Here is a 14,859-nt window from a genome sequence, read left to right as displayed (position 1 = left end):
CACCACGAAATTCGGTCTGAACACCAATATTGACAATTGTGGGATCCTCATCATCTACAGGTTGGGTCCCTCTCTCACTAACCAAATAACCAACATGTCGTATTTTCCCTCACTTCGAATCTCACAACCTGGACTTGAATCTAGCAGATTACAGATCAGCACACGTCGATATGTAAACTTACATTGTCATTGTACCGCACAAGCGCTTCCTTGGCAGGTGCTTCTGCCCTCCGCGGCGGTATGCATGAAGAGTACGCTGGCATTAGAGACAATCTGGCGACCATATGTACTAGAACATTGAATAACCCCGACAGGAAAACAACCCGACAAATACCCAACCCAACAGGATGACCCAAATATAACCCAAACAAGCGACTATATAATAACATATACACACTATCCTCTTAAATAATGTTGAACGTTATCAAAGTGTTGCCCTTTGCCGCAGGATAACTACCAAACCTTACCTCACTCACCGGCATTGCAGGCTACTTGCTCTGAACAAAAAACAATTCCACGAGTTGTTTCAGATCCACAAGAGGGCAGTACTATCTGACGTTATATTCAAGAAAAAAACAAAATAAATATAGATTTATAACATTGACCGTTTTTTGAAAGACAAAAAAGAACACGGCTGCAGGTGTCAAATAATTTTCAATCAACAAACGCAGTTTCCAATACATTGATCATAATAGAGGATAAGGCACATGTGCAAATGTTGGATTACAAAACATAAACACATACTTCATTTCATTAGCATCGGGCAAACAAAATAAATGCCTATCTTAAGTCACACAAGAAAGAAAAACTACAATCTAAAACTCTATGACACTTAGGTTTAAATTTCTATTGATCATTCTCACTTTCTTCTGTCGAGGGCCGTGTTTGTGCCGGGCCGTAGCTCTCAATGTAACAGGTGATAAGGGTGATGTTGTCATTAGCATGGAGTGCATTGAATATTTACAGTGAGAGTTAACAGCACACCTTCATCACTGCACACAATAACCCCAGGAACGCTCGGGACTTATGGACGAGTGGATAGAAGTCTTTGAGTCGGCGTGCGTCACTATCCCTGTATCTAAAAGAATCTCGCCGTCGGCCGTCTTGTGGATGCGTGTCCTCCGTTTCCCTTGCGGTGTGAGAACCTGTGCTTGTTCTTTTTCTTGTGCACGCAAGGAGCGACACAATATGCAAAGTCCTTACCACAGACCGCGCTAACCTCCGGTGCTCAGCTTGTTCTAGTGGTGGAAAGAAAGAAAAAAAGAAGGTTAGAAACAATACGGTGAGAACAAGATGGTAACACTGAAGAGCGTGCAACGTAACACTGCTCCTTCTAGTCATTTAGTGGTTGGCTTTGCTTAAAAGAGACAAACGTGGGGATTCAGATGCATGACATTAAAGAGCAGGGGTAAGGGGTAAGGGGGGAGGTGAGAGAGGTCTACCTGTAGACCTCTGTGGACCCACTAGCTTTCAGCTGCGATGTAAACCATCCACTACAAGACAGAGTAGGCTTCCATGTGTGATGTCGGACCCAAGAGGACCTCGGCAGGGGTCGGGGTGTGACGGGAGAGATACGTCGGGGGCGTCGGGGAAGGCTCACCTGCAGCTTGGCGTCGGCCACACACCGCATGTAGGCGGCGGCGATGGGGGAGCAGACGAGGCTCTGGCCCGCGTTGTCCCGGTAACAGTTCATCACACGACTCTGCAGGTCACCGCACGCCGGGCTGACGCTGTAGCGCCTACCAGCAGAAGATAAGAAGGGGGAGGAGTTCTAGGTTGAGACCGCTGTTTGTTAGGCGACCAGCATCCACTTTCAAAACAGCCACACAGGAAGACTGAGCTTCGAAGCGCTTAAAGAGTAGATTAGATTCAACTTTATTGCCATTGCATAAGTAAGTACAACGAAATGCAGTTTATATCTAAGGTGACATATTATACCACCAGTGGGGTATACTACGAACCTCGCTGAACATACCCAGGCTTTCTTGGGAAAACCTGGCTCGACAGAGACGCAGGTCGCGATAAGAGATAAATTGTACTAAGAAACTCACTTGTGAAAATCGGCCTCTTCTGACATCACAAGTGGGCGTGTCCGTGTATCGGTCATACATCTAGGTAGACACGCCCACTTGTGATATCAGAAGAGTCCGATTTACAAAACGGCTTGTAACGGCCAATCACACTCACACATGATATAATATTTCACGTTTAACGTGCATCGGCCCCCCGAATAATGGAGAATTCTTTGTCTTTGATTATGTACTCACGCAAAACGAGCGTGAGTCTCCTCTTGTCCCTTCTTGAAGTTCTCGGCGCTGACTTTGTAGAACTGAGACCTCTGTGTAAAAAGAGACGCAGACGAAAAACCCTTACTGAGTGGGATGAGACATCACTGAGACAGGGAATGTGTACGTTCAGTTTAGACAGAGAGAATAATAGACACAGGGATATATTATGAGGACGATCACTTACTTTTTCTTCCAGTTTGTCAAGATGTTCCCTGAAGCGTTGGTCTTGTTCCTTCAATGCCCTCTCTTTTTCATCGAGTTTATGGGCCTAAAAAAAAGGAATAAAACAGTTTTATAGTTATGAGATTACTATATCACAAGCGGCTCATGCAAACACACCTCAAAATACCTCGAGCCAAAAGTAATCTGGATAAACGTGTGGATTAAAACGAAAACGCTCTGCAAATGAAACGCATGATGCAACAAAAAGTACCCTACCAAGGTTGCAATCTGACAAAGGAAAAACGGAAGGAGTCAGCCATGCATGAGTGAAGCTCACCTTCAACTCCAACAACTGAGCCATGGAACATGGCAAGAGAAACAAAGGAGGGTGGTGAGAATATGAAAACGAGCAGCTTTCCAGTTCAGAACACAGACACGCACCAGGGAGTAGACCGTTACAAATTATATTAGGTGCAGTAAGTTAAATGTGGTTGGATACATCCAATTCCCTGCAATTATGAAACAAGAAATACCAACTGACACACTTCTGAGGCTTCCATTCTATGCGAGGGTAATGCTATAGACAACGATACCGCCCCCTAGGTCAGCCAGTAGGAACGGAGCTATCTTAGGAGCAGTGCTATCTTAGGAATGGTGCTAGCACGCTTTCTTGCCATATGCGAAGAGCTAGAAAAAGCTGCACAAGGACATAATTAAAACAAAGATGGGGAGAGGGAGAGAATAAGGGCGGCAGAGCTTCGTCTTGAACAAAAAACGACCTATAAAAAGGTTCTGAAATACGACATGCACTTCCACAAGGGGGCGGGTTGCCATAGTGCACCCTGCCTGAACCAGTCTGAGGACCACCACTACCTCACCCCTGTGTACTTACATACACCTGAGCGATCAGCCGCTCGTCCTCGCACTTCATGCGCTCGGTCAGGAGAGCGTTTCTGAGCTGCTCCACGTGGCCGGCCTTCTCTGCCTCCAGGGTCTGCTGCACCTGCTTTTGGATCTGTAGCTGTGCTGCTGCCCACGCCTCGGACCTGGCCTTTGCCTTGGCCTCCTCCAGCCTGGGAGAGAGACGTGAAAACCAGACACGTAGTGTAAGACCATCGTCTAAAATGAACAACATTTATTATTTATGATTGCATTCCAACGTATTTGATTTTGTGTACGAGCATTTGCACTTGACTTGGCCTTTAGAATTATCCATACTGCACATTACCATAGCCACTTTCACATGATTAATGCATGTGCAAAATATCTCAGGCCTTTACATAGAGTGACATGTGTTCATATGTAAAGGTCAAAGAGAACAAGTAACTCGTGAACAAGACCCTGGTCTGTGCCCCACTGTTTCCTTACTGTAGTTGAAGCTCCTGTTTCTTCTGGGTGATCTCCTCAGCCAGACGTTCCTGCAGCGCCTCTTTGACGTTCCTCCTGAGCTCGTCTTCATCCACTGAGGATAAACAAGAGGACATCATCATCAGCCAGGGCATTCGATTAAATAAGAGTCCACAGGGTTATGGGGCTAGTGACATCCTATCTTAATTTAATATGGAGTCTTTGATGGATACCACTACTGTGGTGTGCCTGTCGGGAAACAAGATGGCTTCCACCAGCAATGGCAACCTCCAAAAAGTAAACATTGCGTAACTCAAACATAACTCAACAACTCCCACAAAAAAAATGTGCTATATTTTTTTTGCAGAACCATGTACAATATCAGTAAAGATGCAAATGCGTCACATTAAACAAAAGCAGTGTGGTAATTGTGTGAATTGGTTTGTGTGTGCATTGGATGTTGAATGTATAAATATAACAAGCCGGTTCAGTATAGATGTGAGGAATGCAAGGCAGCCTTCACAGGGCCCGTGTCAAAACCAACATGATTTTTAACGCATTGTTGCTACCTTACACAGGTTTGTGATACAAAATAAAGAAAGAGAGACGCACCTGTGACATCAGGCACAGGTTGCGGGCGCAAGATGAATACAGGAAACAGATCCTCAGTAACGGGAAGGGAAGTTGAGCTCTGGACTTCGGCCTCGGCGTCTTGCGGGGGCGGCTCCATGTCTATGGGCTCCGTTGGGGGTTCTGCTGCCGCCGATTCATAGGTTGAGAGAGAAACCTCCATGGAGTGACAGGGTTGGGGTAAATCTGCAGGGGTTGGAGGCTCGGAGACTGCCGTCTGAGAGACCACGCAGTGCTCGATATCGATGAAAGCGGGGCTCGGAGGAGCAACAGATTCAAAGGATAGAACTGGAACAGCAGTGATGTTGTCTTCCACAGATGGAGCGACGCTGGTGGTAACGAGGATGGCTTCAGAAGGCTTGGGGGGAGAGGTCTCCATTTCAACTGGAGCCGGGAGGAAAATGGGAGGTACATTGAGAGTAGGTTCTGCCACTGGAGTAGCACATGGGGTCTCCTGTTGCTCTTCGACTATGGCGCACTGTTGCAATGTTTGGGGATGAGGTGGAGAGGGAGTAGTGACTTCAGCCTCAGTAGGGAGTGGAGGTTCAACTGGAGCAGAGAGGAGAACCTTGGGTTCCACCAAGATCGGAAGAGCTGTTTCAGTTTGGGGAGAGGGTATAGATTCAACTATAGGTTCCACCAAAGTAGGAAGAGCCATTTCAGTTTGGGGAGAGGGTATAGATTCAACTATAGGCTCCACCAAAGTAGGAAGAGCCATTTCAGTTTGGGGTGAGGATATAGATTCAACTATAGGTTCCACCAATGTAGGAAGAGCCGTTTCAATTAGAGTAGGTGGAACAGATTCGACTACCGTTTCCACCAAGATAGGAAGAGCTGTTTCAGTTTGGGGAGAGGGTATAGATTCAACTATAGGTTCCACCAACATAGGAAGAGCCATTTCAGTTTGGGGAGAGGATATAGCTTCAACTATAGGTTCCACCAATGTAGGAAGAGCTGTTTCAATTAAAGTAGGTGGTACAGATTCGACTACCGGTTCCACCAAGGTAGGAAGAGCCACTACGGTTTGAGGAGGGACTATAGATTCGACTACAGGTTCCATCACCATAGGAAGAGCGGTTTCAGTTTGAGGAGTAGGCACAGGTTGGGCTATAGGTTCCACCAAGGGAGGGAGAGCCATTTCAGTTTGGGGAGGCACTATAGATTGAACTATAGGTTCCTTCAAGAGAGGAAGGGCTGTCTCAGTTTGAGGAGGAGGTACCAATTGGACTATGGGTTCCACCAACGTAGGAAGCACCATTTCAGTTTGGGGAGAAGGTATGGATTGGACTTTTGGTTCCACCAAGGTTGGAAGAGCCGTTTCAGTTGGAGGAGGCACTATAGATTGGACTATAGGTTCCACTAAGGTAGGAAGAGCCATTTCAGTTGGAGGAGGAGGGGGAATATATTGGACTATGGGTTCCACCAATGTAGGAAGAGTTGTTTCGGTTTGAGGAGGAGGTAAAGATTGGACTGTGGATTCCACCAATGTTGGAAGAGATGTTTCAGTTTGAGGAGGAGGTACAGATTGAACAATGGCTTCCACCAACGTAGGAGAAGCCATTTCAATTTGAGGAGGGGGTACATATTCGACTGTAGGTTCCACCAAGGTAGGAAGAGCTGTTTCAGTTTGAGGAGGAGATAAAGATTGGATTATAGTTTCCACCAGGGTAGGAGGAGCCACTAAGGTTTGAGGAGGCACTGTAGGTTCCACTATGGTTGGAAGAGATGTTTCAGTTTGGGGAGGAGGTACAGACTGGACTATGGGTTCCACCAGGGTAGGAAGAGCAGTTTCAGTTTGAGGAGGTACAGATTGGGTGATGGGTTCCACTAATGTGGGAAGAACCATTTCAGGTTCAGAAAGCGGTTTAGATGTTGCCTCGGGTTCGGGGACAGGGGAGGTCATCGTTATGGCAACAGGCTCCGTCGTGGTTTCCATTATAGGCTCTTGGTGTGCAACAGGGGGAGGGGCCGAATGGAACTTCACAGGCGGAGGAGTGGTGAGTTTTATGGGCTGGGCGATTGGAGGTGTTGAGGCAGCCGTCGGTTCTTGGGCAGGTAGGGTGGGGATGAGTGGAGCTATGGGAGATTCCGGCGGTGTTGAGACGTGCTCAGCAGAAGGTGCCGGGGCTGTGGGCGCTGTTGCTTCTGGTTCAGGGTGTGAGGGCGCTTGTTGTTTATTATCAGATGGATGAGGTCTGGCCACCTTTTGAGACTCTTTCATTCTGTGGACAACTCGGTCTGACAGCTGTGAAAAATGGAAGAGGACGTCAGATTGGCTTATGGGGGACATAAATAATCGAATGCTAGGGAAAGAAATGCATCTTTCAGTTGAAACTTATTTATTTATAAAAGCTTAAAAGCTTGAGGGTGTAAAATGTACTGCCATCTAGGGGAACAGAATTTGGTGGGTGGAGATTTGGTATTATTTCATAAGCATGTTTTAATAAATGTATAATCCCATGAAAATAAGGATTGTGTTTTCGTTACCTTAGAATGAGCCCTTTATATCTACAACAGAGCCCACTATGATGCATCCCCATGCGTCATAGTATTCACTTGGTTGCAATCTATTATCTCTCCTCTAGATGTCACGAAGTCCAACGCACTGCACCTTTAATCCTCAATAGTTATAGTTAATAGATAGCTAACTTTTTCACCGTAAAAGGTCAGACATTCCATTTAGGGAGTAACCACGGTTCTGGATTATTCAAGTGGAAGGAATAGGGTTCGACCACGCAAAGCATTGGTTGGTTTAGTGGCATGTTATGGAATGTCGAAGCACTCAGCAATTTGAGGTTATAGTTCATTTTTGTATTATTTGTTTTAGTTAGGGGAACATAGACCATATCAACATATAGGATTGTGCATATCAATGATAGTGCATTGCAAGATGCTACGCACAAGGTCAGAGCAGTAGCCCCCTACACATTATTCCTGCTGGGAGTTGGGTTTTACTTTACTGTACGAGCATTTTGCCATTAGTTTTCACAACGAACTCACCCGAATGCCCTTCACAAAAGACACTCCACCGCCTTCACCATCGCCTTCATGTGCAAATTGGCTAGGACCATTACCTCCCATATTCACCCGAAATAAATAAAAATCGTTGACAGAAGACTATGTAAATGTTTTTTGCAACATAGGTCAAACCCATGCAGTCAGCGTCCACACGAGTTCTTCATACAGCTGTGAAACAGCCCTTCCCACTTCTCAATATCGGAAGCATGACCCATTTCTATTGGACGACTGCAGAGGGTGTTCAACAACATCCATCTTGATTGGTCGATAGTCGCAGTGATGACGGATGAGTCTGTGAACGTACATTGTGTTCCTAATAATCCTTTCTGTGTACTTGATAAAATAAAATAAATTAAGATTCATTTCTGCACGCAATTGCAATTTATTACGTTCTTGTATTACTTGCATATTATAAATAATCCGGTACATGACCCAAGAATATATACTCATGTTTACCATAACTGATTATACAAAAAGGAACTCTTCTATTGACTATTGTCATGTTTTTTTTATTCTATTCCAAATACAAGGGTTTCACATGTACAAAAGGCCTAACCTTTGTGGCATTTAGTATGGTCTAATACCTCTGAGACACAACAGATGACCAGCGGTCCAAACAGATTTCCATGACTAAATGTTGGCACGTTACAGTGTGCCTTTTTCCTTCCAGCAGCCTCCTCTATCTACAAAGAGAAGACACGATAGGAGCTATATTGGCAGTTAATCTGATAGCAATTGTAAAGACGAGGGCTTGCTCATACAAAACAAATCTCAGAGTCTCGCAATAGTGTCATTCAAAAGTAAGGTATCCAAATAAATATTACCACAACAAAAGAAACCAACTGTCAACAAGCAAATGAGGAAGAACCAAAATAAGAATTGGCACATTTGTAAACAGAGTGCTGGTGAGGTATTGTAGCTACAAATCAATAATAGAATTGTGCAATAAAGCTAAAATCCAAAACCAATGATGGAACAACCCAAACAAAAAAAGACAAAAATCTCCAAAAAAATGCATCTGGTTTCCCAAATCTCCGGACATGACAGCGCAGGTCAGCGAGGACCAGTCCCAGGCTGCCTGATCACTGCCTCTTCGCCTCCACCCCCTTGACGTCAGCCCTCCGTAGGGCCGCCCGCACGCTGGTCCACACCTCCGTGTACAGCAGTGTTCCCAGGAAGACCACCGCCGTGCCCACCCAGTGCCAGACCGTGAAGGGGTTCTGGAAGTACCACACGGAGACGATGAGGCTGAGGAACTTCCTGAGGGTCACCACCAGGGTGACGGTCAGCGACGCGCACTCCGTGGTCAGGATGAACACGCCGCGGATGCACACGTATCTGAGGGCCGGGAGTCAGGGGACACACTCTGGGGAAGTACAGGGACCATTGAAGGGCTATTTGAAAGCTATCGTTTTGATATAACGTAGACAGTAATGTCCATGAACAAGAGGGAACCTCTAGATTACTTTATGTTCAAAAGGAAAAATTCGGGCCGCAGGGCGACGCAGAATTGATACACAATTAGAATGGGTAATAGTAATGCTGCTCTTGATGTCCTGTAGTTGGACTGTCATCTGTTAGCTCAGCTCTGGAATGAACACAGTACTTAACAAAACAGTACACTAAGTATTGTAGCCTTAGCTTGTCAACATCACATACCAACTGCAGGACACATTTATGCACTAGTCAAATCCACAGTGCCCCGACCAAAGGCAATGGCGAACTAAATGTCCACTTGAAATGCTATTTTTGTAAGGATACTGGGTGATGACATTAATCAGGAGGTATAGCCACATCACAGGTACAGTAAGCCCGATCCCAGGGATCTCTGCAGGAGCTAAGGAAAGAAACATCGACATTTACATTGCACCTACAGTAGCTACATGATGATTTACAAAGAGACACACGGTTGCATGTCTATCTGCTGCAGTACGGCAGAAGAATACTGAGCATGAGTGTGAAAGAACAGATGGACTCACTGCTCTGGTTGAAGTGTATGCAGTGGTTATAGATGTCCGAAGAGAGAAGCAGGAACCCTGGTAACGGCAAGCAGTGCTGGGGGGGGGAACAGATCATATGCCTAATCTATTTGTGTCTCAAGGGGAACCCTTCAAAAAGCGATTTGAAAAACTCCTCTAAACTTGAATCCTCATTAACATGAGGGATCCAAGAGAAAGAGAGCAGAATATTTGTACTAATGAATAATCAACAATGCTGTTTTATCCAGTCAAGTGGCCTATTTGACTACCATGTCATGTTCATACAAAAAATTTAAGAGCGATCCCTTTGATAGCAACAATTTGATTTAGGCATGTTTTTTTGGAGGAATGAACTGGAGAGAGAAAGTTTAACTCACATTATAAAAAAGGGCCTCTTTGGAGTGCTTGCCGTATTGTTTGTATAAAGTCTCTTGGAAGATGCCCATCCTGGCAGACATCAGTAGAGCAAACGTCAACATGGCAATCCCTGCAGGTAGAATGATTCAGAAGATGCATGTCACTGTGATCTGAATCCTTCAAAACGGTTTGATATTGTTAAGACTTCGCTCCATGGACACATGTCAGGTCAGTCGACATAAACCATGAACCAACAAATAGAGTGCAAAGTATGATGAGACCACATTAAAACCCCTCACCTATCAGCCAGTGTATGAAGGTGTGGACACTTTCTTCATCGGAAGGATTATTTGCTACATTCTGTCAACACAACATTTCCCAACGGTGAGCATACAATACAAAACAGATAATATCCAGAGTTACTTCGGTAACAGGGTCAGGATCAGGGATATGTGATTTTCGATCAGGACGATTTGCATGTAATATATATACTACAACAACAACGTCTGTGGAAGACTCACCACTTGTTTAGCAGACATTATGGTGCATATAAAGATCCCGGCAGAGATGAGTGCGACTGACATGTATTTGCTTGCTGAATACCTGCAAGGAGTGGAAGAAACAGTGAGATTAAATTAATGAGCCATGATGGTACTAATTAAGTCTCTGAAGTTCTAATTTTTCAAAAACGTAAAATCATTACAATTGAGATCGAAGTGGGAATACCTTTTTTTGAGAATGATAATTCCAAGGATCATGTTTGCTATTAAAGATCCCTGTAAACAAAGGCATGCAATTAATGACAGTATTTCATTCTAAATATTAGTTATGGATGGTAGAAAGCTTCTTTAGACCAGAAAAACAAATACTCACGGATCTAAAAATCATGTGCAATGGCATTGCAATGTTAAAGTTAAGGGCATAGTTGTTGATCACACTGACTGTGAAGAACATGGTAACCATGATCACATAATTTCTAAAAAACAAAATAGATGAAACAGAAGAATAATTATTAGCATATCCGTTGTGCAACAAGGAGATACAATCGCACAGATGGATTTGTTGGTTAAAATCAGTAGGCTTTAATACCGCATCGGGATTGTGGATTTCTTCCTCCCAAAGTTGCTCTCGAAAATGAACCCCTCCAATGCAATGAATGCAAACTGGGCAAAGGTCACGATGTTCCCACATCCTGGAAAATCTCTGTGTGAATAGCATAAGAGTGTCAATTGGGGTGTTACACATAACCTATTACAATTATGGAACAGTCTGTTATTACAAGACTGCACTTTGAAACACTGCACTACCTCTTCTTGTCCCCTGACAAGAAGGGATACAAGTAGATACAAATCGACACAGCGTCAGATTTTAAATATTGATAAATTGCATACAGTTATAGCTGGTATATGCCTAATAGGGCAGAGAATTAATGCATATGATCACGTTAATCCACACTGACCTTACAAGTAGTTCCAGAAACACAACATTAGTGCAGCAACCGACAAAAACCAGAAGTATCGCTAATAGGGTACCCATAATTGACTTACAAGCTTATTGTAAAAAGTTACTTTATTAAACAAGGGTTGGTTCGGTGCACGGTGAAACAACACATAATCTTAAGAGGACACCAAGATGAAAAACTAATTTATTTTAGTTGTCCACGTCTGAGTGTAGCTTCGTCCAAATCCGCGGAAGTTTCGTATGGAGCTTGCGTCCGGCAGACGTGCTCGTGCACTCTGTTGCGACCCCAGTTCACGATGCGCGTTCATGTGTCGGAGCAATGATTAAGTTAAGTTTAACATTTAAGGAAAATAAAACACCCTTAATACGAGCTCAGTTTGTAGTTTGACCATTACAATTATTTAGAAAAATACCTATAAACCGTAACAATACCCATAAATCGTAATTTGACGTGTGGGCGCTAAGGAACTACAAACAAGTACGCGCCGAGAAATGCCGTAAACCGTAAGTATCTCTTTCGTAGCCATACTTTCTGGGAGTTGTAGTTCTATGGCTCCTCCAACATATATCGCAAACAAGTCACAAATAATTTCACGTTCTCATGAAGCAGAGGGAAATTAAAACGACATTTTACAATAAAATAATAGATGAATCAGAAATGGTAGTTGAATTATGGAACAATGTGTACATTACCTTCAATGTGAATACATTGAAGGCAAAAGTGCAGTTCGCACGTTTAACGCCAGCCGGGGGCGCTGCTGGCCCGCAGTGCGAGTCTCTGTGGTTCCGGAAGACGTGGCGCCAGCTTTGCTAGCTAGTTGGTTGTGTACTGTGGTTGAGAACTTCATCTGTAACTTGATAATAGTTTTATTTCTGTGATTTGCCTATCCATCGCGTCCAATATGATTTCCCTCACAGATTCGCAAAGTAAGATCAATTTGCCTGGTTCCTGATGTGTTATTCGTTACAAATGCACAGTGTGATGCTAACTTATTATGAACCCGAGTGATGAATGAATGAATAAATGAGACTGTGTGGTGATGGAGCAGTCAACGCCAATTGGTTTTATTTTCTTATTGTTTTAAGGGATAGTTCATTTTGGGTGCTTTGATCTTTTAACTGATCAGCCTCAGATGCTAAACAAAGTTGATAGTCATACGTAGTTTTTTGTTTTACGTCCACATTGCAGTTTTGTAATCAGAAATTGCCAAATAAAGCGTAATAAATTGATTCTCTTCCATGAAATCTACAGAAATTGGAATGGGGCTCACGGGGTTCGGTGTGTTCTTCCTCTTCTTTGGCATGATGCTGTTCTTTGATAAAGCTCTTCTTGCCATTGGAAACGTGAGTCAAAATCAAAACATTTCAAACTGAATAACGTCACTGCAGCATATTGTATCGGTCATATATATTTAATCCAAGGAGATCTGCTTTCAGACCATTATTATTTATTGCTTCTTAATCTAGAATTGTTTTAGCGCTTCACTGATGGAAGTCGTACAGACAGACAGTGAACGTGTATTGCTTTCTTCTGCAGATCCTGTTTGTCGCAGGGCTGTCTTTCGTCATCGGCTGGGAAAGGACCTTCAGATTCTTCTTCCAGAAACACAAAATAAAAGCCACAAGCTTCTTTCTCGGGGGCGTGTTAGTGGTGCTGATTGGCTGGCCAATCATTGGAGTTGTGTTAGAGATCTATGGTTTCTTCCTCTTATTCAGGTATTGTTATTTATCATGTATCATTCAAGTTGTCCCATGACATTTTCTGCTACCTGGTACTAGCGTCCTCTTCTAGCTTTAAGTCCTCTTGTTCTGTCTTGACAGGGGCTTCTTCCCAGTGGCTGTAGGCTTCATCAGGCGGGTGCCTGTCCTTGGATCCATACTAAATTTACCAGGAATTAGTACTGTAAGTAAACGTCCCCACTCCCCAGTGAATCATGCATGCAAGGTCTTCTTTACGGTTATCATCCCAGGTCACACATCACATGGGCAGGCCTAAGCGGATGTAACAAGTCAATTAGCACTACAGTGCGAATGTGATGAATTTGCCTTGAGCAATCTAGCAGTGAACTTTGGCCGATGAGCGAGGGTCAAGTTAAGTGCTGTAGCCATTGCCGTAGAGAAACATGAAGGTAGTTGAGGTTGAACGAACTGAGAATTATGGTCTTTGACCCAAGATTATGGCATGTTAGTCATTGTTCAAAGTCTGTATTGATATCTTTTCATCTCATTGTTTCCCGTGCATCTTACAATGGTTGTATTGAAAGATGTGTTTATATTTTCAGGTTTCTCATTTGCCTTCAATGTCTCTTAAACATCAATTTTTCATTTAGCTAATCCAATACAACATACAATTTGGATGTCTGTCATTCAATATATGAAAGATGCATTAATATTTGACTTTTCTTTCTCCTTCAGTTGGTGGACAAAGTGGGAGAGAGCAACACTATGGTATAACACGGTCTCTTTTTATGTATAAAGTAAATTATGATGTAACTGATCCTCGTAGCTATAGCCAAGTGCTGCTAGGGCAGGAAAATGCCAAAACTCTCAGTCCAGGAGGGGAGAAGGCATTTTTCATAAAACACTTTGCAATGTCTTCAAGGAGATTCCACCACTGAATGAAATTGGATCATAATCTTACTGCAAGTGGACATTGTTAAAAAAGGAGTTGGTTTTTAATGGCGGATGGCAATTGTCTTTTGTACACTAAAATGGGACTGCTGGGACCAAGCGCTAGGCTAGGCTGGAACAGAGGAGGGCGGGAGGGAGCCGTGACCGCCATTACAACCAATAGAGAAGTTACTGAGACAGCGTTTGTAGATGCCTGTTACCGACAAGACATGTTACTGGATTTGCAATTATTATTATTATTTTAATTGTTTTATCCTGCTTGTGACCACTGTTAAAAATAATTCCTTTGTTGACATTTTTCAAACATTTTCTATTTAAATACATGACAAAAGCTCTGTCGGAGAGAACTGTTTTACTTGATGTAACTTTTGTAAAGTTCCTGTTTGGAATAAAGTGTATTATTGCCTTTGTATTTGGGTTGTAACCCCTAATCTTTGATGTGCAGCCCCAAGTTTAATTTCTAGCCTTTTGTTTTACATTCATAGGGCGGAAAAATATCCACCAATCAAATATAGGTGGGGAAGCCAAACAAAACAGGTCTTAATGTTAATATTTATTGTAAGATATGACCAGTTCATCCCTGTACATGGTTTAGAGTAATGTTTCAGTAATAAGGCATTTTACACAATATTAATGTGTATATATATAGAAGTATATCATATGCTATCAATATATATTTATCTAAGAAATCGTCTCCGCTATTAAGTCACTATGTTAAGAATTCCCTTCATCGCATTGAACTACATGGCAATTAATATATATTATTTAAATGTCATCTAATCTACCAGGAGAGCCCTTTTATAATCTGTCAATGTGCCAGATCAACCATGTGGTGTGGAGCCCTTGGGCTTCTGATGACAGAATACAGAACAATCACACACATTCTGTCATCACATCTGTTCCATTCATAAAACACTCCCCCATGACGCCATTTGCTAAACTTGTGAAAAATTGATAATTGGCTTCTGTTCATCACTCGGCATATG

At 43.2% G+C, this 14,859-nt stretch overlaps 3 protein-coding genes across 7 annotated transcripts; 1 reads left to right on the top strand and 2 right to left on the bottom strand.

Annotated features, from left to right (window-relative positions):
• Positions 1-635: 635 nt before the first annotated feature.
• Positions 636-7,621, bottom strand: chchd3b (coiled-coil-helix-coiled-coil-helix domain containing 3b). Of its 4 annotated transcripts, none has more exons than XR_003977931.1 (9): positions 7,428-7,621; positions 4,410-6,672; positions 3,819-3,912; positions 3,343-3,523; positions 2,788-2,802; positions 2,469-2,556; positions 2,268-2,338; positions 1,601-1,739; positions 636-1,238 (listed from the first exon to the last, which is right to left on the bottom strand). XR_003977931.1 is itself a non-coding variant. In XM_030365898.1 (9 exons), exons 1-9 carry the CDS (start codon positions 7,506-7,508, stop codon positions 1,215-1,217), a joined length of 2,952 nt encoding a protein of 983 aa, XP_030221758.1. In that variant the 5' UTR covers positions 7,509-7,621; the 3' UTR covers positions 636-1,214. The 4 variants fall into 4 exon arrangements, 2 of the variants coding, with proteins under 2 accessions (XP_030221758.1, XP_030221759.1); XM_030365898.1 differs by having other exon boundaries at positions 2,473-2,556; XR_003977932.1 differs by lacking the exon at positions 2,788-2,802.
• Positions 7,622-7,933: 312 nt separating this feature from the next.
• On the bottom strand, positions 7,934-11,529 carry slc35b4 (solute carrier family 35 member B4). 2 transcript variants are annotated; one of them, XM_030365916.1, is made up of 10 exons: positions 11,241-11,529; positions 10,871-10,984; positions 10,655-10,757; positions 10,508-10,557; positions 10,303-10,384; positions 10,081-10,141; positions 9,802-9,911; positions 9,425-9,500; positions 9,207-9,282; positions 7,934-8,783 (listed from the first exon to the last, which is right to left on the bottom strand). In XM_030365916.1, the coding sequence occupies exons 1-10, from the start codon at positions 11,315-11,317 to the stop codon at positions 8,528-8,530; spliced, it is 1,005 nt and encodes a 334-aa protein (XP_030221776.1). In that variant the 5' UTR covers positions 11,318-11,529; the 3' UTR covers positions 7,934-8,527. The 2 variants fall into 2 exon arrangements, with proteins under 2 accessions (XP_030221776.1, XP_030221777.1); XM_030365917.1 differs by having other exon boundaries at positions 11,329-11,522.
• A 469-nt stretch (positions 11,530-11,998) lies between these two features.
• golt1bb (golgi transport 1Bb) lies at positions 11,999-14,285 on the top strand. Its single transcript, XM_030365920.1, has 5 exons — positions 11,999-12,169; positions 12,495-12,586; positions 12,780-12,958; positions 13,064-13,145; positions 13,658-14,285. The coding sequence occupies exons 1-5, from the start codon at positions 12,145-12,147 to the stop codon at positions 13,694-13,696; spliced, it is 417 nt and encodes a 138-aa protein (XP_030221780.1). The 5' UTR covers positions 11,999-12,144; the 3' UTR covers positions 13,697-14,285.
• The last annotated feature ends 574 nt before the right edge of the window (positions 14,286-14,859 follow it).

The sequence above is a fragment of the Gadus morhua genome, chromosome 9 (assembly GCF_902167405.1).
Source record: "Gadus morhua chromosome 9, gadMor3.0, whole genome shotgun sequence".
In the NCBI taxonomy this organism is placed as follows: Eukaryota; Metazoa; Chordata; class Actinopteri; order Gadiformes; family Gadidae; genus Gadus; species Gadus morhua.
This window is presented reverse-complemented; position numbering and strand designations above follow the sequence as displayed.

Excerpts from the sequence above, each read along its gene's own strand:
- golt1bb (XM_030365920.1), top strand. The coding sequence starts at position 12,145 with ATGATTTCCCTCACAGATTCGCAAA. Across the intron at positions 12,170-12,494 it reads TTCCCTCACAGATTCGCAAA|AAATTGGAATGGGGCTCACG; the intron begins GTAAGATCAATT and ends TGAAATCTACAG. Across the intron at positions 12,959-13,063 it reads GGTTTCTTCCTCTTATTCAG|GGGCTTCTTCCCAGTGGCTG; the intron begins GTATTGTTATTT and ends CTGTCTTGACAG.
- chchd3b (XM_030365898.1), bottom strand. The coding sequence starts at position 7,508 with ATGGGAGGTAATGGTCCTAGCCAATTTGCACATGAAGGCGATGGTGAA. Across the intron at positions 3,913-4,409 it reads ACCTGTGCCTGATGTCACAG|TGGATGAAGACGAGCTCAGG; the intron begins GTGCGTCTCTCT and ends GTTTATCCTCAG. Across the intron at positions 3,524-3,818 it reads AAACAGGAGCTTCAACTACA|GCTGGAGGAGGCCAAGGCAA; the intron begins GTAAGGAAACAG and ends TCTCTCTCCCAG.
- slc35b4 (XM_030365916.1), bottom strand. The coding sequence starts at position 11,317 with ATGGGTACCCTATTAGCGATACTTCTGGTTTTTGTCGGTTGCTGCACT. Across the intron at positions 9,912-10,080 it reads CTTCATACACTGGCTGATAG|GGATTGCCATGTTGACGTTT; the intron begins GTGAGGGGTTTT and ends TTCTACCTGCAG. Across the intron at positions 9,283-9,424 it reads CATACACTTCAACCAGAGCA|CTCCTGCAGAGATCCCTGGG; the intron begins GTGAGTCCATCT and ends TTCTTTCCTTAG.